Consider the following 25745-nt stretch of genomic DNA (forward strand, 5'->3'; position numbering starts at 1 on the left):
TTACAGATTATTTTTTGAATTAGACATATATTTTGGGGTATTTTTCATAATGAAATACACATGTCACACACCATACAGACTCAAAACTGAAAATCAATGTGTCTTTCTGTTTTTACAGTTTCTGGCTCTGACAAATGGTGCACTTTGGTAATTTCTTTAAACAAAACACGCCTTTCAAACCCGGCTCTCTGGGAGGTCTCTCTATGAGGAGCTGACACATATAACAACAATTCATCACCTCGCTTATTTCCTTCAGAAAGAATTCCTCCAGCATGCATTCAAGTGTCCATTGATCCATATGGTATGTTACTACGAGGACACACCCCATCTGGCGAGCATGAGTGGGCACGTGTGGGTGGGGTTTCCCCATGACTCATCGCTCAAACACTAAGGAGTAGGGGAAAAAAACGGGGTTCTCCCGAATTCCCTGCAGACTGTCCAAAATGTTCCCTTCTCCATTTATAGCCCACCTTTCCTCTTTCCACCCTCGCCCCATTTAGTTCAGCCGCTGGCCAGCACTGCAGGGAAAAGGTGACTAAGAGGAAGGTGGCTGAATAATGAGGCTTCAGCAAACAAGGCCAGAAATAGAACTGGCACCAGGAAAACATGCTGCAGAACACTGCATTAATAAACACCATACCTAATGCAGGCTGCAAACGGCGATGCATTTGTTCTTTCTGTAATTTGATAATTATACTGTCAGTATAGCAAAAAAAAATATGTGAGAACAGTGTCTCCAAAAAGCTTGTTTTGTAAGATATTTAAATGTGCAACAATAAAATCCCTTATTTCTTTATCTGGATGAATCGGTTTCAAATCCCAGCATAGCTATCTTTGTTGTAACACAAGTAAACAACAATGAAGGTAAAATAGAAAACAAAGGCCAGCAACTGTTAGAAAAAGAGTGTTCTGCATATTTTCCTTCACAAATTTTTACTTTTGTAAGTGAACATGAAGAAGCCTGCTTTTCAGGGGATCGGGACTCTAATGACAAACAGTAATGTCATTGTGCACAACAATAGAAACTGCAGCAAATCCATTTGAGCTGCTCAAATTATGAATCTATCCTCAAAATAGTTGATTCTAGATGTTCGGAATCATTTGAGGACAAACTTGTGGAAACGTAAATGTAACTTTGAACAAATTTAACCTCGTGTATTCGGTCTGCGGGGAGCCTCAAGGATGTGGTAAATGAATGAATGCATACACGTGTAGCAGATGAGTTTGTCCACACCCCATCAGATAAACTGAGATGCAAAGACTGTCAAGAACAAAGTGTTCAACAGAGACTCAAAAAGTCATTCAGGCCTGCTGCTTCAAGCCTTCTCGGCATTGTGCAACTTTCACTACAAAATATGCGGTTAAAATAAAAACGGCAGGCTGGCACATGACCATTTCCTGAGTCTCCTCTGGAAAGAACAACACAATAACAGGGATTGTGTGCAAATGTGCGTGTGATAAAACACTGGAGGGCCACCCGAACACATCCACATGTGGCAAACGGGAACAGAGTCGATAGTGTTTCCAGTCGTAAAGCAGAGCAAATGTCGAGTGTAGCCAAAGGAGGGAGGGAGGGAGGACGGGGAAATGTTCATGTCGCACTCATGGTTTTGTTTAAGCCGTCACCAAAACAAACTTGGAGAACTATATGTGTTCTCCTTGTTTCATTCATTCCTGCAAAAAAATTTGCATTGGGTAACATGGCTCCTCAAACAGAATCAACAAGTGAAGAAAGAGAAAGGTGTCCCGCCCGCTGATAACGCCTGTGTGAGTCTACAAAAACCGACAGGCACATGAAGCAGCCCTTGTTCCTCCCTGCGTGACTCGCTGATGAATCATCAGAGGGTGAGTCAGACGCTGGCTGCCTGCTCTTTGTGTTAGCATCAAGCTACTCCTCACTGCTAGGGAATCACATTATGTGCAGTGATAAAAAGCAGCTCCGGTACACAAAGGTTTCTACTTTGGGCTTTTATCTTCCACTTTATTAGGTGAGAACACACAGGGATGCAAAGATAAAGAGATAAGAGGTGTCTGTGTTCAGGTTTACTCTACACATTATGAGCTTCCTGCATCCAGCCTGACAAAATTCCAACTGAAACACATGCACGCCTAAAAAAAATTTCCTGTTAATTCAGCCATGCTGAGCCTGCAGGCGCTAATGACATGTAGCACCCTTTAGATGACAGGTTAAACTGCATTGCTTCCACACTTTTGCTTTAATCACACAGGAAAATCTTGCTTCTGTCAATAAGCGCTGACCCGCTGCTGCACATTAACTGTACTACTTTAGTTCCTAATTCACATTATTCCAATTGTTTGTCAATTTGTATCCTAGGGTTTAATTCTCATTTGCATTAACAAGGAAACTCCCTGGTGCATCGCCACCCTCATTTAGGCAGCGCATAGCAGCAGCAGATTGTTTATCGTCTCAACGCTGCTTTTTCCAACTGCACAATGAAAACAGAGATGGCTGCTAATGTTAGCTTTAAGCAAAACAGAGCCCATGTGGAGTTTATGAGACTGTGATGAGTTGAGGTCAGGATTTTTTAGCCCATGAGGGGAAAAAAAATGATTCGATGCTGCGGTTGTGGGACGAACCCAAAGACTGGGTGCTCTCACGCAAAGTTAAAACACACTGGCATCCAACACTGCACATAAACAGGACACAGAAGAAAGAAAACTCCTCTAACGCAACACACATGGAGCAAATGGTGGGGTTTGATTCAGGACAAAAGCGTCAGGTGAGCTATAAAACTGTGAAAATGATGCTGCATTGGTTTTTACATGCTTTCCTGTGATTGTCCAAACTCTGGACAACCACACCCTGCTGGCCACAAGAAAAAATTAAAAAATACAAACACACAAACTAGTTTCCAAAGAGTTTGCCAGAATTGTTTCAGGAAAGAACTGCATTTCTCACATATAAAACACAGGCAAAAAAGGGATGTAATTACAGTAATCAGCGTCTCCTATCATTGTACCAAAATCCAATAAAAGACTTTAGTACTGTAACTGAAGAGAAGCCACATCTAGACGTAAAAATTTGGCACCTAATCAGTTGGAATAAACACAAGCAACAGTTAATGCAGAACATGTGAGGCTAACAGTTGAAAGAGCTCCATCAGAAAATGTTTGGATTATAGAATTATAGAAGAAATGCTCCAAATGTCCCATTCAGCTCCAATTCATGTCTGACCTAATGAGCTTTTGCAGATGTGGAAACTTCAACAAATGTTACATAAGGTGGGAGAGGGCTGGTTGAGGTTATAGTGCAGCCACCTAGTCTACTTTCCAATGGGACGGCCTTCAGGCACCATCTTAAAGTGATTTATCCATCCATGTGCAAGTGACTCATCGAGGGCTTGGCTCACTCTCAGCGCTCTATGGAAACTCTAGTTCTATAAACTCTCTAACACACACACACACACAATGCCAAAACCTCCGTTCGGTACCAAGTTCTGGTCCGATGAAGTCCAAGACCGACTCTTTCATTACTTGTGCACCAATAAAGCTAGCAGAGAAGGAGGCGGCTCCGTGCAGCAGCCATTCAGCACATTTACAGGCTCGCCACATCTGTTTCCCATCGCAAGGTTTTCTGTCAGGAGCCGAGACAACAAATGGTCCCGGAAACCAGCCTATCGCCCTCAAAGCAGCACTAACTCACATTATCTAGACGTTTGACAACTCTTATCGATGCTATTCTGTTACTCATAAATCTAACGGTCTGATGGTTGGACAAAACCAGCTTTGATAAGCAGTTCAATATTTTCTGGTGAAAATTATAAAAAATAATCTACATTTACCAAACTAATCTACAATAATCCTCATCTGCAGACCTCCTGCTGTGTGTATCTCACTTCTGATTCTCTGCATTTCAAGTTTTGTAACAGTCCTGAGGGCAGTGTTTGAATTTAAGGTTCACAGGTAAATCTGAAAGAACTCGCAGTTCAAATATTCTTATTTTGTCGGTTCAAGGCTCCAGGTTTACTTTAGGGTGGTCAGTGTTCTCTTGTCTGAGCAAATGCTCATTAGAAAAACTCCAGGATGAATCAATTATTTTTGGCGACAAGAAGAACAGACTACCTGTGAACATCTTTGCATTTTTCCAATTTTAAACTCGCCCAACCTCAGAGTCAAATTTATTTACTGAACCCTTTATTCAGAGTCGGCTCCAAATCACCTGACACCGAGACAGAGAAGTCATCGGTGTGGCTGCATTTTGTTCAAACAAATGGCAAAAAAGTCAAGTTTATGAGCTGTTATTCTCGGTATAAGACACCTGGATGTCTTTTAGTTCCTGAAGACATTTCACCATCATCCAAAAAGATTCCTCACTTCTAACTGACTGGTTGGGAGTCCCAGGTGTTAATTCTCATTCCCAAATCACATATTTTAAGGTTTGAGTGGTGCTGAAACTGCCGGAGGAGTGACCTCAGGACTGCATTATAAGTACCTGATAAGTGGTGTCAGTCAGTCAGAACTGAGGAAGCCTCTTGGATGAGAGCTGAACCAAAACAAGTTGCTTTTTACTGAAGCATGTAGCACCGTCATGACCTGAATCACTCTGCACAGACATTTTGCAGTTTTTATATCATAGGCCAACAACCAACCTGGCAGATCTAAAACGGCAGACTAATTATATTCCTCAATAGTTCTTGTGCTGCATCACCAGCTCATTTAGTTCTATTGTCAGAAATGATATGAATAGGTGTACGTTGTTGTCATTTTAGCATAACAGTGTTGAAATGCTGTCATATGGTGCAAATTCCAGCTTTTTATGTTTAATTCTATTAATTTAGGCTTATAAAGCTAGGAGGCAGAACTCACAAGAGTCGGTACGATTTCATTCAATCCCAGACTTTCTTTGGTCCATTGCAGCCCTGTGTCAGTTTTGTCAAATTTCAAGCTACTGTGTGAAATCACAGATCAGATTAGAGAAAGGGTGGAAAAAGCCACTTTTAATATGATTTCGGTCTAAATTATTTACTGCTCTTGAGACATTTTGTGATTCTCCTAAGCGTCCTCAGTGCTGTGACACTTCGAAAGAGCGAATGTGATCCAATTTCCATCACTGCTGGATGACACCCAAATTCACGGAGTCCTCTGAGGGCTCTTATCTGCCCTGGCATGACTCAGTGTGACAGATAATTGTCCACTGTCACGTAATACAAGCTGAGATCACGGTTGGGGAACACAGGGCTCCCCTCGAGGCAGCCAGAAGAACAGAAGATCAAACGGCAGCAGAGACGATAGAGAATAGCGACGGTGATGATCTGCTGCCTGATTCTGTCCTCAGAGAGCAAACACTGAATTAATACATTAAGTGTTTATATATCTTAGACCTCATTTGGTGGCGATTTTGGAAGACATGCACTTGAGAAGTAACATTTTTCACAGCAGACAAATTAAAAGGTTTAAGTAACCGCATTAACACTCACTAGCAGCGTCTACTTTCCTCTCATTGACAGGTCAGAAAAACGACTCATGTTGAAAGATAACGTTTTAACACTGATGCTTTCAATTATGAAGGAAGCACTCAGACTCTGAGCTTCCATAAAGATGCGTTGAAACACCTCCAACATGCTTATTGCCCACATTGAAACAGTTACACATCAGATCACAGAAATGTGCTTAATTTATCATCCTGCTAATTATGCTGACCTCATAACGGCAGTCATGAATTTTTAACACGTCTGCATAATCACGTCTTTTAGCTGCTGGGACGAGGATGTTGGAGCTGACAAAACACTAGACTTTTGTTTCAATCTAAAGCTTTTTTTTTTCGTTTTTGAACCACCATATTTTATCAGACGAAATACCAAAATCTTGTTCACGCATTTTTTGTAGAGCTGAACAAAGAAAAAACAAACTTACTGCTTTTTTTCCGACTTTGTCGTAATATATTAAGTAGAGCTGCAACAATTAATCGCTTACTTTGCTTTAATTTTTAATTGAAAAAAAATTCAAAATTCTGTTATTTCAGCTTCCTAAATGTTTTCTGGTTTCTTTCCTTCATTGTGACACTAAATTGCAATGATTTTGAAATAAAATTAAAATGAGTAACTTTGGGTTTTGGAGTGTTAGTTTACAAAACAGGTCATCTAAATCATTTGTCACTCTTGCTAAACATTTCATAAAATGTAAAATTCAAAACATATTCTGCAGATTATTCAATGAAGAAGTCATTTTTAGTTTCAGTGCTAGTTTCCAGGAATGTGTCACAAATCTGAGCAGTATTTAACAACAGATGGAAAACTTTTAACAAGTATTAGAAAATATTAGGTTATTGGGTTTACTGCATGATCTGTGTAACACTGCAGTTCTTCTCAAAATAAATTATATATATAAAAAATGCTTTTGAGACCTTCAGTACCCTTTTTTTTTTAATAGTCTCCAAATAGAACCATCTCTAAGTAAAATCTTTAGTTACTTTAGCGTTGTTGCTTCAGAATTTCAATTTTTGTGCAAAAAGTTAAAACAATGACTCAATATTCTGATTTATTGTTGAACTGTACCACTATCGTCCAGAGAGAGTGCACAGTCAGACACAAATGCAACGTCGCAGTTAAGAATTAATATCTAAATAACAAATGAATGGCTCAATAAAAAATAAACTATCAATAAATAAACTGAATACAAGTTAAGAAAACATTGAGGTAATATATTGTCTCAAGCGTTGTTATTTTTTTTGTTCCCTATCAGTAAAGCTGATATATTTTTGCATGATCTGATGCCGTGTCTAACACATAATGTGTTTAAGCAACTGGACACAAAACATAGAAATATTGAATAATTTTTTAAAATTTGTACAAAAATCTACTTTTGAAACAAATGGCAAAAAATAATACAAGTTTTCAAGCCATTTCTATTTGATTCATTTTGAAGCTCATACAGAAGTCGTCTTTTAGTTGTAGGTCTTGGTCTGCTTGTCTTTAATGGAGTTTCTGCTAAGTGCATCACATTGCTGTCTTCTGATAATGAAAGAGCTCCTTCACAACAACCAGTGTAATGAAGAAACTTTTAGAAACCAACATCTGAAAGGTTTCAGCTCCTCTAAATAATGTGAAGTGGACTTTCTCTTTTCCATTTTAGGAAAACAGACACTTTATCACAACAAAGCTGACAGAAACAGCCTGAATGAATCCTCCTGTTATACACAACACGGCCAGCTAATAGAGCAGATGTATAATGTGTTACCTTAGAGACTTGTTTCTGAATTCCCTCAGGTTAAACATAGAAACTTTAGTCACTGAGACTGTGGCTAATATTAGAACACTTCTTGTGACGTGCAGCACTTCATCACATACCTCCTATTACTTCTCCTTTCTGCTCTCAGGATACGGTTTGGCTAAACATCAAAACCTTGTGTTTATCTCTGTGTTTGCGTTGTTCAGGGTGTCGGCATCTGCTGCGACACGACAATTAGAATATGTGGCAGGTTGCATAAAGCTAATGGAATCCCCAGACAGTATTTCATAACATGACGACAAGAAGTCGACAAACAACTGCAAAACACATTTCAGAAGGGCGATTCACACTGAGGGAAAATAGTAGCGGGCAATATTCCCACTGAAGGAAATGTGCTACATGATAAGTGCACTTCCTTCTGTGTGCTCCGATAGTCATTAAAGTCCCCATCACACACAGGCCACAAACACAGTATTAGAAGTCTACTGCATCTTTTATTGAGCTTCAGTATGCAGCTGGACGTGTTCAGCCACGTTACAGCTGCGCATATTTAATGAAATTTTTGAAGTCATTGTTCCAACAGACTGCAGAAAAAAAACAATAAAAACCTCAGGGAGCTTTTTGTACCTGCAGCCACACCCCCAAACCACAGCGTGCCGACAGGTGAGGCGCAGTCAGTGCAAAATTCAGCTTAAGCCTTGTTGTTTATTCTGCAGTTGAGTCTGAGCAAAGTGCAGTAATTTACAGCCTCTAGTAAAAGGGGATGGTTTCTTTTGATATTAAAGAGTTACGGCAGTGTGGGTGGCACAGGCAATGTTGTATTAATTGTATTTATTCTGATGGGGACAAAAGTAAATAGTGGAGGAAGCTGCTTTTCTTGTTTTGTGCAAAAGTGTATTCAAAAGTTTACATGAGGCTTCAGCAGTTTAAACGGTCAATCAGGGTGTCGGTGTAAACAAAGAGCTGCCAAGAGTTTAGTTGGTAAATATTTTACAGAAAAGACCAACAAAGGTCAAGAGAAAGAACAGCGTAGATATCATGGAAAGATATGAAGTGACTGATAAGACCTGATCCGGTTCATAATCAAACATATTGCCTCAGGTACGATTTCACGATTTGGGAGAGACTGAGTAGTGTCCCAGGAAATTGGAAAAAACTAATTCACTCACATGCTAACGGGCTATTTTTTTAATTTTTTGGTCTAACTATATATAGTTAAATTGGCCAGATGTATAATTAAAAGAAAGTAATCTACACTGTTAAAAAAAACAAAAAACATTTCGGTAAAAATCTGACCGTAAGGCTGCCAGACTTTCAAAAGCAGTTGAATACTCTAACAATCACGTGTAAAAAAAATAAAAAAAATAACTCTGAAATTAACAATAACATCTACAAATTTATGATTTTTCGTGGATTTTAAATACAGTAAAAACAGTACAATTTCATAGTCATACATTGTAAAAGAACAAATTACTTTTAATCTACCATTTGCAAAAGTACAGATTTTTGGGCACCATTTACAGATTAGGCTTGTTTGTTTTTTTATTATAGTCAACATGTTAATCAATTGAAATTCACAGAGGATATCTTAATTTACAGACTTTTTAGTGCTAAAATCTCCTCTGTTTCAGAAACTAATTCCGTGCTAAAAAGGCTTTACATTCAGAAAACACAGCATTAATATTAACATTACATAAAAATTTGGTTACATTTTTGTGGCTTATCTTACAGTGACAATGCATTACAAAGGGATCTTTTAATGGACAGTGTGAACAGGAGCACTAATTACATCCATGAGTTTATTTAGTTTTCATATGAGCATGCAGCTAAAAGAAACAGAAACTTAAGTGTGAAGGATGAAATCATCAACACAAATCTACTCATCGCCTGGTTTAGGAAGGATTCAAACAGCGTGTCCGATGAGCCAGTTCCCCCTCACAGGCTTATGTTCAGAGCCAGTAGCACAGCTGAGCACGAGACACCAGACAAACGGTCCAGGTCAGTGTTTTTCTGCCCTGTTTTTACTCTCAGCCGGCAGCAGTGGCTCCACACTTCAAGCTCAGACTTCTGTTTACAGCACCACAGTCCTCTAACACCTGCTTTTCCCAGTTTGTATGCATTTGTTTTCTCCACAGTTTTGAATTATTTACAAGTCAAATAGTGCTGCAGGAAAAGGGTTGGTATTCTGACCCAACAGCTTGAGGTCTTGCCTCAGGGGGGAGAGCATGTGTCCCTTGTAGTTATGCATACAAAGACGTGTGTGAAGAGATGCAGCGTCGAGCCTTTGGGCTAAACAGGTGTGCCCGTCAACGGAAGGCTGAAGCACTGAAGGCTTCACCTGTTGCTGTGTGTTCCGTCACATTTGGAGGAAATAACCGAGGACATCGACACAAAGTCGACACGCTGCGAGGAGGAGCTGCTGAGCATTAGTCGCGCCGCCGTCTGCCGCCGCCTGAAGCTCGGCTCCGCAACGAGTCAAAGCAGCTCGTCACTATGTATTAATAAATTCAACTTCCCACCACAGTGAGTCTACTCAGCCCGTTCCAGAGACCATGAAAAACCTCTGAGTCACCACCCCGTCACATGGCTCGCTTCCATGGTAACCAAACACCAAACACGCTGGCAAAAGTTGAACAGATAAAGCCGGCCCAGACTGGACTGACTGATTCTATTCTAGCACACATGCATCAAAGGTCTGTTTCCTGTGGAAAACAATGTAGCTGTGGGGGACAAGTAGCTGAAGAATTACAAGAAGCACAGCAACATGGTGGATGCTGTGAAAATAATACTCTTCTCTCAATGCTTCCACATTACATGCAGCCACCTATCCTCGGCCACCTGCAGCATGTGCAAATTTACAAACTGATGAGCTCCAGAAAAGAAGTCAACATGGCTGAAGCACACAGTGGAGCCACATTAAAGACACATTTCATACAGCATTTAAAAATGTTTTATTCATCTGTGAGCAAAGGCGGCAGCTTTCACTGAGGTTTGCTCACATTAGCTGTGTTTCCATAACAGATATTCTGCACAGTTTAAAGAAAAAGATTAACCCTTTGAAACCTAAAACCCACAAGTGGGTTTAAAAGGAAGGTTTTCGTTCAAAAAGAAATGTCAAAATTCCACAATTTATCAGAGGCAGAAATTCTAAAAAAAACACTGAAAAAAAATCATCACGTAGTCATAGTCTTGAATAAATCCTGCAGGATGTACAATTACATAGGTCAAATTGACCAAATCTAAGCTTAAAAATCAGGATATTTTATCAAGATGTCTTTAAGCTACGCGTGTCATTTTAATAAATCCTCCAAAAATAATAATGCTTGCAACAGATTCTGTAAAAAATAAATAAAAAAAATATCCATTCTCCTCAGCACAACTAAGAAAACGTGACAGACTCAGCTGTGAGAGTTTTAAGTTGAGGAGATGGGTTTTTCTTAGGAGGCGGCAAAGAAGGTAGCCAAGGACAGAGGCAAACGGCGTGACATCATTGCAGCCTTATGCCCCATTTGGGGTGAAGAGGCTAAGTAAGTAAGTTCAGGTAGTGTACCTACAAAGCAAAGAGGAAATGACAAGAGAGAGAGAAAAATACAACATACTGGGTGAAGGAAGGCTCAGAAATAGCACACAGAGGAAGATACACCTAGCATGGTGAAACATCTTTCTACAGCTGGTATTATGTTACCGGTAACACCTGTGGGCACAAGGATAAGTTGTTGTACATGTTGATTCTATTTTTTTTTTTAAAAGGAATAATCAAAGAAGTAAAATTGTATATTTTGTCCTTTTTTAATTTGTGGCATTCTAACTGTGTCATTTTGCTGTTTCCATAGAGGTGCAGGACTTTATATTTATATATCCTGCAGCCTGTAAATGAGCCCATATGAAAGCACAAGCTGTTTATATTTAGCAGTTTCACTTTCTCAGACCCCTCTAACCAGAAGTGCACTCTGCCAAGATGTTAACATTCCTCTGAAGCCACCGCTGGCTGAGGCCTACGGCAGTAGTCTGATCTGCAGACATTCACAGCAGAGAATCAGCTGCCAACCTGCTCCAGAAACTAATCACAACGTTCCTCAGGTGAGAGGCGAGAAGCATACAGCACCTGAAGTCATATAGAAACCTCCCACACACACACACAGTTCACTCACTCAAAGGTGATTTTTATGAGGCTTTCCAAGCAAAATATTAACTTCTAATCTTAACCAGTGATTCTGTTAAGTGTCTGTTTTGTTTCAATGGCATTCCAGTCTCTTATGCACAAACTAACTGCACCAGGTAAAGTCTCCTGATACTTTTTTCCAGGGAAACAGATGGGATTCTATGTATTTATTGGTTAAACAACGAGGTTTGGGATAAACTCTGTAAGATTTATTTGTATTATACTGTTTAATTTCCTTTATAGATGTTTGTTTCTGTCTTGTATGGCCTTATTATGGTTTAGTGCATCTCATTCATTCGGCAATATCCACATCAAAAACATAATTATTCTGTGTGTTTCTCAGTGAAAAGGTAATTTTCTTTAAAAAAAATGTTTTAGAGCATCTTTGAAGTATCTTAGCGTTAAAGAGCCCATGTTCTATGCATTCACCAGTTTCTGAATTTTTATTTTGGGTCTACTAAAACAGTTTTACATGTTTTAATATTTACATTTACTTTTCTCCCATTATACATTTCTGCAGTAGTTCTTCTCAGCCTCTACTCTAATTTGTTTTGGAGCTCCAGTCTCTGTAAGGCCAAAAAGTGGAATACAGATTGGCTGAGGAGTAGATCAACACCCTGGGACACCAAAGCCTGCCATCTTTTGTTTGCTTTTCTTTAAACTGCCAAAAATACACCATTTTTTTGTCATAATAAGCTGTAAAAACAGGAAGAATTGGCAGATATTCAAATTTGTGCCTTCTGGATTTGTTGCAAAAAAAAGGTAAACATCTGAACATTAAATCATAATGATTGTATTCTAAAAGTCTAATTTATGAATTTACTTAAAATGAACCATTTGCACAAACCAGATTGTGTAAAAAAACAAACAAAAAAAACACTCCTCCATGCAGCTGAGAAGCCAATTAACTTCTCGATTGAACTGCAGGATGTGTTTACACAAAGCACAATAAGAAGACATAAATAAAAATTAATAGTTAAATTTTTTTTTCCTGTATTAGTAACACCTGTGGGTACTTGAAAAAAAAATCTGAACATGTTGATTCTATTTTTTTTTTAATTTTTGTAAAATAAAACATTCAACATTTTTTCCCCTTTTCTGTGATTCCATGATTTCTGTCATTCTGTACTGAAGACATTTCTGAGTTCTCTCCATGTCTAGCTATGCTCTTCCCATAGAGGTGCAGGAGTTCATATTGCAGTGAAAAATGAGTAAAAATCTAAAAAGAGCAAGAAATGACCTGCCTGGTGTTCAAAGGGTTAAGAGATTTCTCTCTTTCTGCTTCTGTCAGTAATGCAAATATTACGCAAAGTTATCAAGTGACGCTGTGAACTGTGTGTTTTGTCACAGGCTGCAAGGACAGACACTTCACTATCGGGGCAGTAATTCCACCTCAACAGAGCCGGCTGTGTGTAAAAGGTGGAGCCCGTTCGTCCGGAGGTGTGTCGTTTCCCACTGCCCCGGAGGCTTGAACTGACACGACTGTACTCGCTAACCGACGACTCACATAAACCTAACCGCCAGGAATGTCATCTGAGGCGCTAATGTCGGGTTTGGCTCCGCAATCGGCACCGTATTCTTGGAAGATAATTAGGGTGTCGCACCACCTCAGCTGTTCAGAACAACACTGGGTGTGAGCTGGAGGCCCAGCCACAGCAGAACAAAGGCAACATGACAGTATGTCCTGGTATTCTGATCCAACGCCGCCTAAACTAATGCTAAGAAGTGATAAAACGTCTGAAACTCGAAGCAGGAATGCTCTGACTTTAAAAGAAGAAAAACTAAAGAATAACAACTGTGCTGGCTGGTGTGCTACAGCTACATAATGTAGAATAATACAGTTTGTATGATTTAAGGCTGCATGATTATGGCCAAAATGATAATCATGATTTTAGGAAGAAAAAACTTATTGGGATCTTTACAAATAAATAAAAAGGACTGCTTTCACTTCAACATTGTGCCACATTCCTGCTAATGTAAAATTTTGTATCAAGGAAAGACATAATCAACCATTTGAGATGCTATACTCGCCGGGTATGGCATTATTTTTGTAAAAAAAAAAAAAAATGTTTTCAAAAGTAAAAACAACAATTGTAGCCAAAACGTCTCACTTACTCAGCATCTGCTTAACAACAGAAGCTAAAATTGACGAAAGTCTCTGAAATCCCTCACATGCCGACTATGATTAAAGCTAACTAGGCAGCTGTGTACAGAAAAGCCTCAAGTCTGTTCAGTTACCGCAGCACAGCAGCTCAGACAACTGAGAGGCCAAAAATGGCCTTGAAAAGAGCACAATAAGGCTTTCTAATGTCAGATTTTTGCATCCAAATAGGATGTTTCCGAGGAGCAAAGCATTATAAACGCAGTCTGACCTTGTGGGAAATGATGATAAATATTTAATTAATTGTGCGGCCCAACCATAAACTACATAATTAAGTTTTATCTCACCTTTGTGGCTTACCTATTTACACTGCCAAGTTACTGTGGGATTATGTGCAGGAAAGTTCACTGAAATCCCCCCCACAAACAAGCCAGACAAAAGCATATAAATGTTCTGTCATTGATGCTGCGGCAGTGCTTGAAAGATTTATGGATGACTCGAGGTGGTTCCACTGACAGTGTCTGTTTCTAATGTCTTCACAGAGATTTGACGCTGATGACAAAATAATACCGAAATGCTGAATGTATGCCTCTAATGTGCGTCAGTCAGTGTGAAATCAGACAATTCTGGAAATCGAGTTGAATTGTATCATCTCTGTTCGGCGGTCTTTTCAAATACACATATGGGAACATTCTGAGAGGCAAAACAAGCCTCATATGTTGTTAGATTTCAACATGGAAGAAGCATGTACCTTTGCATATGTCATGACAATATATAGGCCGTTATGCACATCACTTTTTGTGGCCCTATCAGTGAGTCCACATCATCATTCTGACAAATGAAAGTAGCAAAAAATTGAAATCTTGGCTTGTCATACTTGCCATACATTCAATTCTACTGATGTTCGAGGTCCTAAAAGTTGGTGAAACATTGACCAAAGACTGCATTGTAGGGAGAAAATATGAATGCATCCATATTTATGCACTCACAGGAACTTTCTGCTACTGCAAATCTTGCATTTTCTTCAATTATCAAGGGCCAGTCATTAAGAATCTTCTGTGGGAGCCATTTAATCTTGCACTGTCACTATAAGGCAGGGGAATTTGAAATTTATAGTTATCAGTGTTAAGTCTTAGCTTATATCCCTTGTCACGCAAGCACACAAAACAAGTCATGAAAATAATCATTTTGTTTGTCGGCAGGACATAATATTGCAGTTTTCTTTCGTCCTGATTTGAATTAACACCCAAGCTTTGGCTGGATGTCATGAAGTGTCAGAAGACTTGGTCATGGTGCCCCCATACTAGGCAAAGTCTCACCATGCTCTCTTCTTGCCAACACAGAAGTATATAGTACGGTATAAAACAGCAAGAGGCTTCATCTGGTGGTGCAACCAGGTACGATGGCTGATGTACAATACCTGAATATTGTAGGTGCTCTAGTAAAGTGGTATCACGTATCAGCCCATCCTAAATATTAAATAACTCCATTCAGGGACCCAAAAAAAGTCCTTAATTCAATCAATCAATTAAATATCGACACCAAACCAATCAGGGCTGTGCGAGTTATATTTCTGGACATATTGAATGCTTAAAATGGTTTTTTTTGAGTTTTTTTTATTGTGACATTACAAGTTTGTGTGAAAACATGAAATTCTCAAAAGTCAGCAAAATATTTCATAGAACTAAAATGGCGGAGCTTCAAAACTGTACGTGCAGTCACACCCACTGCACTGAAGTTTCTCCCCTCCGATGCTCCTCCTACCTGGCTTTGAGCTCCTGGTGCTCCTCCCTGATCTTGCCCAGTTCCAGCTGCAGGCGTGCTCGCTCCTTGGCCACCTGGTCCAGGGTCTTGCGGGCGTCGGCCAGCTCCGTCTCATAGGCCGCCCTCATGCCCGACTGATTCCGTTCGATCGAGGTCTCGGACTCAGTGACGCGCACCCGCAGCGCAGCATTCTCCAGCTCCAGGGTGCGCACCTTGTCAATGTACTGCGCCAGCCGGTCATTGAGGTTGCCCAGCTCCTCTTTCTCCTGTAGCCGGGTGATGCGGGCTGGAGAGATTGTGGTGGTGGTGCGAGTGGTTCGCATTGGGCCTGGGGTTTCCATAGTGATGCTGGCTCAGCAAGAGGTGCAGACGGGGTGAGTCACTGGCTGTGGGCGAAGAAAGAAGAAGGGTTAAGTATCTGGGCTGCCTTCCCGGGAAACACAGTGCACTGCATCACAAGTTAAACTTTAATGGAGATAATGCTGAAGAAATGTTCCAAGCTTTCCTAACAGTCACTCTTGTGTGAGCAACGTTCAGAGCAGGAAGCTTTTCCCACAGCCAGCAAGCACATTTATAAACTTCATTTAGTGCTTTTGACGCAGTTCATCTGATGTTTACTGCAGGTAACCACTGTTATTTTCTAAAATACAGTCACACATTCACACCCTCCTCCTTGCTTTCAGTGCTCCCAATAACATTCCTCATTCACACTGATATTTTCACAATACACTGTGATAACATCTACCTTGCTGTCCTCTGAACCACCGAGTCGCTGGAGGTGTTTTTAAGCCACTTTACGCTTCTCATTCAACATATTTCCCAAAACCGTCTGCTAACTCATAAGGCAATTAAGCTCTTTTATAATGAGACTTAAATTTATGCAACTGCAAAAAAAATAAACACGTGTCCCCCCTCCTCTGCCCTCCACAGTTTTTTTTTGCAGAAATGGAAGCAAACCACAAGAAGAAAAGCTTCTAATTGCTTCAACTCTTCTGAGATCAGCGTGTTCTGCTGCGATCATTTCACCCACAACCACTTGCAACAGCAGTGAATTTAATACCAAAGTGCTGACTCACAATAAAAGCCAATGTTACACGATGCCCCCATAAGGACATGTATTCACTGTGGGGCTGTTTAGCTGTGTGGTGACTGGAGCTTCCGTTGATCAAGATGCAGCTCAGATTTTTTTAATATGTTAACAGAAAAGGGAAAGGAAAAAGGGGGCATTTTCTGAATGTTTTAAAGGCATTTAAGTAAAGAAACTCTTATAAAGCTGCTTTTAAACAATATTGCACCAGTACCATCATGTGGAACTGTGGCCAAACAGGTGTGACTTAACAGCTATTCTATTTCTCAGCAGCTGCTCCACTCAAAACCCTTTTCCCAGTAAAAGGCAGGAAAAGCCAATTTTGCTCCAGAGGTGGGTGGACGCACCAAACTTTGCCATCCATCCCCTCACCGCCCATAACCAAAAGTGCACATAAGGGCATGCACGCCCATGTGGGTGGGATGTGTGCACACACCCACAGGAGCACACAAGCACTCTCTGGACTGACTCTGAATAAATGAAGCCTCCATTTAAGCTGCTAAAAAGCATTAACAGTTGCTGTGTGATGTTCAGTAACAGCAGGCATTTAAATGAACTTTTCAAAGTTGCTCCTCACCGAAATGAGCCGACTGAAAAAGTTAAACAAGCGCCGCAGAATGCCACAAAAATCTCACAGGAATCTGAGGAAACTCTCTGTGGCTTACCTTAGCTGTGCAAGTGCCTCTACTTCAACCCGCTGAAGTGACTAAACGTGAGAGTGCAGGACCTTTTCTGGAAGCTAATCTACGTGAGCTGCTGCGAGAGTGTGTGCCGTACCCCAGACAAGCGTAGAGCAGAGGATCCGTTGAATTATGCAGTCTCGGCTGGTGGGTGTGTGCGCCTTTGGCTCATGCCCTGAACTGCTTTCCTTGCTGTCGCTCTGACATGTACCTACTGCTGGAGAGGGAGAGAGGGGAAGGGGGCGGGAGCTCCGGGAGAAAGGAGAGGCAGCGAGGAGGAGTCTGCAGACTGAGTGTGCACACAAAGCAGCTGCTGAGCTTGATCTCCCTCTGCAACGGCCCTATCTCTTCCTCGCGCTCAGACTGCTCTCGCAGTCGGCCTGACCTCAGCGGCTGGTGCAAGTGGTCTGTCAATAAAGCGCAGTGACTCCGATGATACCGAGCAGCTCCCAGGTGGGTGGAAGTGTGTGAATGTGTGGATGGCACCCCGCTCCTTCCCACTGCTGTGAAGAATACACTCTTAGCCCACTTTTCTTCTGCTGAAAAAGGGCTGTGGCATCGACCCCGAGGTAAACACATGAGAGGAGAATTTCTGTTCCACTTTTCGAAAAAGATGTGACCTTGCAAACACACAGCAATCAAACAAAAGTCCACAGAAATCATTCTTCACCTCACAGCAGAGTTGTGGTGGCAGAAAAATTGACTGTCAGTGAGCCTATCTGGTGAAGCCGAGCAGAAAAAAGTCCACAAAGCTCTCATGTTATAATCCCAAAGAATGATAGAATAAGTCATCTTGAAAGTCTGACACTCAAACCGATTCTGCTCTTATATTTATTTCTTCGGGGTGGAGTTATTGGGATCACAGGTCCAATCAAGTTCCGATGCAGGGGAAAAGATGCTGTCAGTGTATGTGTATCCTCACCATGGAAATACAAGACAGTCTGTTCATGTGTGTGTTTCTGTGGTTGAACGACGGGCACGACTGCACCTCTGTTTTTGGGCATGGGGCAGGCCCAGTGGATCGGGGAGTATTCTGGCTGCAGTGTGGTCCTCAGTGGAAAGCAGCCGTCAGCCTCTGAAGCTGACTCACACATCCCTGGTGCAAACAACCGTCCTTCCTCCTCCTCTTGTCTGTTACTAGTTGTTCAGCACTCCTGTTTCCATGGAAGTCACACCAAGAAAAGCATAACCAAACATCTCTTTGCAACAAGCCTCCAGCCATCTTTCCTTCTCCTCTAAACAATTATGACATTTCTCATCACAAACACCCATTCCTGAAGCAGAAAACGGTGGCGACGGACATTTTAACCCACATCACAGAGGAAATCCGAGGGTGGCTGGCTGACAATGAGCTCATGGTAAAGTAACAAACAGTGTAAAGTAGTTATTAAGTACATTTACACTGCTACTTCCAAATGAGGGAAATATTGCACGTTGTACTCCACCGTGTTCATGTGACAGCTTTAAAATGAAGGTTTCACACAAAAATGTGCAAAAAACATTTTATGAAAGAAGTAAATCAATGTGGGGAAGGCGGGCAGCGGCAAAAACCACACAAGCAACCACAAACAATAAACAATTAACATACACCTGTGCTGCACTACAAGGAAAATTTCAAGGTGAAAATTATTGTATGCAAGACAATTTTTTCAACTGGACAGGTCAGAGCTCAGCTTTGTAGATTACCACCTCTGCATGCTCACTTTCTCTGTATTGACTTTAGCTGAGAAATGGACAGTAGTGGAAAGAAACTAAGTACATTTACTGAACTGCTGTACTTGAGGAAAACTTCGAGATACTTATAATTTGCTTGAGTAGTTCCGTTTTATGGTACTTCTACGTTTCACTCACTTTAAGAAAAATATTGTACTTTTCGCTCATTTCCACATTTTTTTCACACACTGAAATCTGAGGCTTTTTTCCATTTTTGTGACAAATAATTTTATGTTAAACTAAAGGTATTCTATATGTTTTTTATTGTTGTGAAATGCAACTACAAATGGTTTAGAAAATATCACCAGCTGACATCTGTATTAAAGATTTGTTTTGATAACATGAGCTCAAAGACCCAACCTTTCTTTCGTATTTAAACTCACACATAATCAGAGACCACTTGAGCTACTTGTTTAATATTGCAGATTCTGAATCGATGTCATGAGAAATAACTGTGAAAACTTCAGGCTTTAATCTTTAATAGCTCCTGAGATATTGTTGTTCAAGCAGCGTCAAATTTCAGTGTGTGAAAAAAAACTGCTAAAAGAGCGTCAACAAGCAATTTGAATAAATTGTGTTTTAAAGTGTTTGATATATCCATCACAAATCAATCAGAAATGTCATAGATACCACATAAATTACTGATTTAAATTCAAGCAAATCAGAGACAGTTGAGCAGAAAAGCTCTGGTGAGTCAGAGTGGAATAAAACCTGAAATAATAGAATATATATCATTGCCTTCCTTAAATATTGGCCTAAGTCTCTTTTTTTTGCCTAAATCACCTCCTCATGATGTCGGCCACCTCTGGTAAAATCACCTACATCCTCAGTGGAACAGATCATGTGATTCTACCCCTGCAGTATAATGGCCGAGGTCAACATTCAGTGTGGTGTGGTTCAGTTTTTGGTGTTTTCTGAAAAGCCTGAAAAAATGACTTAGGCCATTATTTTAAGAGGGTGTAATAGAAAACCTGGATGCTGCTTTAAATCTTGCACATTCAGAAGTAAACCATCATTTTTAAACTACTACTGGTCTTGAGCTGCCTGAACTGCACCCAGTTTGAATCCCAGAAGCCTTCATCAATTCTAAAGACAGACACAGGCGTGACAGACTGTGTTGCAACTCACCAGACAAGACATGTACTGAACAATGCGTTAGCATTTGGCTTTCTTCCTGCCCATCCTCACTCCCTCCCCCCTCTCTCTCTCTCTCTCTCTCTCTCTGATTCTGCCCTCACAGCATTCCAGGCGGGCAGCGCTCAGACACAAGGTGTGTCTGTTGTGCAATCTCAATGTTTCATTCCTCCTCCCTGAGCTGCTGACTCGCTGCTCTGCTGGGAGAAAAGTGCAACAACAGAGAGGAAGAAATTCAGCCTGAGAAAATTTGGCATAGGAGGAAACTTTTGAAGGGTTTTTCAGATCCTTCATTCCTGTTTTCAAACCAGAGGGACGGCTCACACGTCTGCAGCGCAAACAAACACTCGTCTTTTTTATCCGCAGCACATCGATTATTCTTCAGATAACGTGGCGGAACTCATTTCTATCATCTAATCTTTCTTTTGAACACAGTCACTCAGAAACATGTCCTTGCACTTACTTTGTACTTCAGCAGCAGCTCAAGAGACCTTTGTTCACATGTGTGCATTCATCTTTAATACAAGTCTGCTATATACATCTGTGCAGTGAACAGGAGTCTGCAGTCAGAGTAGCCTAGCCGTGCTAGACAACCCACGGCAACGAATTTAATTCTCTGCCAGGGTTGGTCTAGTTACCCTCGATAAGCCTCGAGGTTGGATGCTCCTAAAACTGGCCAACAAATCACCATGAAGTGTAGAGTCAGAAGGCGGGCGTAACTAAGTGACGACAGAGGCGCGACGATTCTGACAGAAACAACCGGAAACAACTAGCCTAGCCACGCTAGACCCACAGCAACGAATTTAATTCTCTGCCAGGGTCGACAACAAAAACAGTCGTTGAGCTCCATTAGCACCGACTCTGAATAATCTTTCTGTTAACATGTCTGTAATATACTTGAGCTTCACCCATTGACTATAAATAAGGCTTCAACGAACTACCGCATCCTCTGATTTCCGGAGCTCCAGGAACTACGTCAGCCTATTCGTTGCGCTGATTGGTTGTATACCTACCCAATTGCTGCAGAGTGATTTGAAAGACAACCTTTTAGCCCGCCTCCCTTCCTGTCGAGAGTTCCTCGACCTTTGGGTCTTCAGACCTGGGTCTAACGCGGCTAGGCTACAGTCAGAGTCGTCAGGACAGAAATGATACTGAACTTTAAGTGTATTTGTTAAGCTCAGCATCAGTTTGATATCTGTTCCACTCAGCAGGAGGAGGGCTTCAGTCTTATGTAAATTCATACTTCTTCATGATAGATATCGCTGAGACAGAAAACATGAAGAGCTGTCTTTGATGAATGAGTGACTAATCAGACATAAACACAAGGGACTTTGTCTTCAATCAGCAGCATGAGGAAGTGACGCTGCTCTCAGGGGAAAACTGAGGAAACTCGCATCCAGACTGAGAAATCCTCGACTGCTGCGGGTTTGAAAAGCGTTTTTTTTTTTGAGCAACATCCAATTCCACATGCCTCGTTATACTGAGACAGCATCTTATCTCCTACGGTCTCCATGGAGCAGAAATACTGAGTGGTGAAAACTCATCTCAGTTCACTGTTTTAAAGGGACTGTTCTCCTTTGATTTTATGCTTCAACTCCACAATATCTCAGAGAAACATGTGATGAACATGTGACTGAGGTGTTATTATGCAGTTAATTAACCCTCTGAACCCCAAGCAACTTCAGGATATTTTTTGCTCCTGTCACATTTTTCCTCACTCTGGGATCAGTTTTTTCTGCAATATAAAGTCCTGCACCTTTACAGAAAAAGCACAACTAAAACTAGAAGGAGAGAGAATTCAGAATTGTCTTCAGTGCAGTATGACAGTTAAAATGCCATGAATCACAAAGAAACAGAAAATATAAACAAGTTTCTTCGAGTATTCATTTTTGAATAACTTAGAAAAATGGGCTTACAGCTGTTGACGGTACTAAAAATAAATAATGGTGGCTCCACATGCTATAGACATTTATCTAGTTTTATTTTTAATTTGTTTCCATGCTTGTCTTCTCTCTGCTCTGTGTCAACACAACCTAAATGATTCCAGAAACTTTTGTTATACAACTGTCGGTTGCAGCTGACTCAGTTGCATGAGAGTGCGCATAATTTTTTAAATATTTTTACCTAAACTGGCAAGTCCAAGTGCTTTATTTTTGTCACATTTGCAAACAGACACGTAGAATAAAGTGATTTTTGTGAAATATCACAAATTTAAGCTCACATTTGGCTAAGTTTTGAGCACATGACTAGTTCTAGAGCTAGTCAGGAAGTTGAAAATCTGCTGATTTTATTTTTACTTTTACAGTTTCTGGCTCTGATAAATGATGTTAATTTGGTGGTCTTTTAAAAGATGCCTTTTAAATCCACCAGTGGTTTCCAACAGTTTGAACTGTAATATCAAGAATTAAAAAAGCAAAATCTAGAACAACTGTTCTAGATTATTATTAAAATTTATATACTTCTTTTGGAAGCAGCCATTTATGTGTGACCAGAAAAATGGTGATCTACAGAGCTTGTCTCTGTTAATAACTGACAAGATATCAGATTCTGTGTTATCAGTGAAAGTAATAAACTCAGTCTGAGTTTATTACTTTCACCTGATTGGGCTGATGTTCCTACACAGTTTCCTCACTTAGCAGCTTTAGACAGATCAGTTGAGGTTGAAGGGCACAAAGAGGTTGAAGTGCAGTTGGGATTTGATTTCAGCAGCTGCAGCTAGAGAGCAGCTTAATCACACTGCATTACTGTATACTGAGTTTTAGTTTGTCCTCCCCACACTGAATATAACACCATGCAAAGCAGAGTAACAGTTCAATATAACTTCCAAACTACTTTGAGCAAAAATTAGTATCTTCTGATGTCTCACTACAATTGGACGCAGCCTCATTAACCTAAACTCTTTTCCACGAGCAAACAGTTGAACTGTTGGGAGCAGATTTGCAGTGTCTGCAGTAAAATTATTGGAACAAAGTGGTCAGGATGAATGCAGCAGTCTTCTTCTTTTTAGGAAAAGTACAATAAAGGAAAGGGTACATCAAGTGGACTATTGTAGAAAGTTTCCAGTTTATCTTCTTAAATGCTTGTACCAGTGAAATTATTGTACAAATACAGTTGGTCTAATCATTTCAGTTAATAAACACTGGAATACACAGTCAGCCTAATGATAAGAACAGAGTTCATGAGTTACAGCAGATACTGTAATCGGATCAGTGCAAAGATCAGTCAGAGCCTGTCCTATTTCCAAAAGACCTATGAACCAAATGTTAGAAATCCTGTCATCTCTTTTTCACAGATACAGTATTGAACAATAGAACAAATTTTCCTCTTTGTTGTGCAACTGATCTGTCTAAAGCTGCTAAGTGAGGAAACTGTAGGAAAATCAGCCCGATCAGGTCAGGCTAACTCTATTACTTTCACTGATAACACAGAATCTGATATCTTGACTCTTTCAAAGTCCACCACTTACCAAGTCACATGATTTATAGAAAAAGGGTTGACCAAATACCAGAAACACCATTTTAAAAGCACAAAAAAACCCTGCAGCATTCAAAGTGACCACAAAGTTGAAGCCACACATCTCTAAAACATAACAGGTTCCGTAAATTCAGATTTAATGCATTACAACAAGATGACTGTGCATACACTGAGTGATCACTTTATTATCACATTAACACTGCTCTCAAACATCTTCAGCTCTTGGTGTCATGGATGACTTCTTCTGAGATTCTGCCCCATGCTAAGATCATTCATTATATGATTTCTGCAGATTCTGTAACTTCACATTCATGCTGCCAATCTCCTGTTCTATTAGTTCACTTCTCATCACTGGAGAGGCCACTGAACTCACTGTCCTGCTAGGAGAAGCCATTAGACGAAGGTAATCTGTATCCATGATGGGCTTCACACGGTCTCAGGTCTTTAAAACATGCTGTTGGTATTAAGGGGCCCAAAGCATCCAACAAAACATTCCCCAAACCTTCGCACAACCAGTAGCAGCAGCAGCCTGACCCTGCTGTCAGACCCTGTAATTATATTTCTACTCTACTCCAGCAGCCATTCCACCTTAAGGTTGATTATTACGTGAAATACTGCAGCCTTTCGGTCAGCTCCACCTACTCTGACCTCTGCCACCAAACCTGTTGTGGTGAATCCCAGGTTTACATCCATCAATCTGACACCAGCATCACATTTATCCCTGTTCTGATGTTTAAACGTTACCTGAAGTTGCCAGAATTTCATCTGAACCTGCTGCCACATGTTGACTGATTGGGTAACTGCATGAACAAGAGAATCATTATCAATGTGGTAGACCTTTAAGACCAAAGTTAATTTGGTGTACATTACAATTTGGGTGAAATAAACCTTGAAAACTGAAAGTACTTAAATAGAAAAGGCGAATAAGCCTTTAAAATTGCAAGTACTTGGACAGAAAGTAGTATTTTGGGAAGAATAAACCTTTAAATACATAACTTTGTAACTTTAAGACAATCTCATTGGTTAGAAAGCTCTATTTGGGTGGAAAAAAAACTTTAAAAGTACATGTAGTTTGACAGAAAGTAGGATTTCGGTGAACTAAACCTTTAAAACTACAAGTACATAGACAAAGTAGAATCTGGGTTAAACTAAACCTCTAAAACTACTTAGAAAGTAGTGTTTGGGGAGGAAAAAAAATTTAAAACTACAAGTACTTTGACAGAAAGTGGAATTTTGAGTCGAATAAACCTTTACAATTGTAATTTGTTTCTTAGAAAGTACTATTTGGGTCGAATAAATCATTAAAACTACAAAAACTTGAACAGAAAGAAGTATTTGGGTGGAGTAAACCATTAAAACTGCAAGTACTTGAACAGAAAGTAGCATTTGATTGGAGTAAAGCACTAAAACTGCAAGTACTTGAACAGAAAAAAGTATTTGGGTGGAGTAAACCATTAAAACTGCAAGTACTTCAACAGAAAGTAGTATTTGATTGGAGTAAAGCACTAAAACTGCAAGTACTTGAACAGAAAAAAGTATTTGGGTGGAGTAAACCATCAAAACTACAACTACTTAAACGAAAGTTCTATTTAGGTGGAATTGACTTTTAAGATTATACATTTTTGAAATAAAGTAGTATTTTGGGTGCAATAAACCTTTAAAACTGCAACGTACTTGGACATAAGGTAGTAATTTGGGAGGAATATGCTGTTAAAAGCAGAACATACGCATGGGTGGCGCTGTGACCCCAAACTAAGCTCCCAGACACGGCCCTGTGCTGCGGACAGGACGCCGCTCTGGTGCCCCCTGCCGGTTCCACTGCGCAGCCGCAAATCAACAGCCATAACTCCAGTGAAGACACGAGGCGCCATCCACCGGCTGAAAACATGTCTGTCTACGCGGGTCACAGAGTTCATGAACTGCTTCACCTCCCTGCTGAACCCGTTAAAACGCCGCAATCAGACTGAAACAGAAAACACGCTTCAGCTGCGAACTGCAACACGTTTCTTTGGTCATACTCACCTTAAATCTCTGCAGAGCCTCGGCCGCCTGCTATCTGCTGACAAACATCCACAGTCTGGAAAACCTTCGTCTCATCCGCGGCTCATTTGTGGACACATCGCACAGCCGAGCATAACCGAGCAGAGCCGAGCACAGCCAGCAGCCACATGAAGATCCACACACCTGACTAGGAATCTGCGCTAATTACTCCGCAGCCCGCGGGAGCCCCTTGGCGGCGGGGAGAGGACTTACAGCAGGAGAGGATTACAACAAAGTTTGGAGAACATGCAATATTCCAGAAATAAACTGAGAAAGGGCACGGGATAATTCAGAGATGGAAGAAATATTCACATCCCATACTTACCTCAGTTAAAAGTTAACAAAAATGCTGCAGTGAAAGTATTAAAAATAAAATTACTCAGGGCAGAAAAATGTCCCCTG

General features: G+C 40.5%; 1 protein-coding gene across 3 annotated transcripts in view; it reads right to left on the reverse strand.

Moving 5' to 3' along the window:
* The window catches only part of LOC110954585 (lamin A), a 46651-nt gene extending 21153 nt beyond the window's left edge, over nucleotides 1–25498 (reverse strand). The window contains exons 1-2 of one of the 3 annotated variants that reach the window (XM_022199176.2): nucleotides 25326–25498; nucleotides 15216–15601 (exon numbers count right to left, since the gene is read on the reverse strand). In XM_022199176.2, coding sequence (XP_022054868.1) covers nucleotides 15216–15556 — 341 coding nt within the window. In that variant the 5' untranslated portion in view covers nucleotides 15557–15601; nucleotides 25326–25498. Of the gene's footprint in view, nucleotides 1–15215; nucleotides 15602–16967; nucleotides 18100–25325 lie in introns of those variants that run through there. The other 2 variants (XM_022199174.2, XM_022199175.2) reach the window with 2 other exon arrangements.
* Between the last annotated feature and the right edge of the window lie 247 nt (nucleotides 25499–25745).

This window comes from Acanthochromis polyacanthus, chromosome 12 (genome assembly GCF_021347895.1).
Source record: "Acanthochromis polyacanthus isolate Apoly-LR-REF ecotype Palm Island chromosome 12, KAUST_Apoly_ChrSc, whole genome shotgun sequence".
NCBI classification, from domain to species: Eukaryota; Metazoa; Chordata; class Actinopteri; family Pomacentridae; genus Acanthochromis; species Acanthochromis polyacanthus.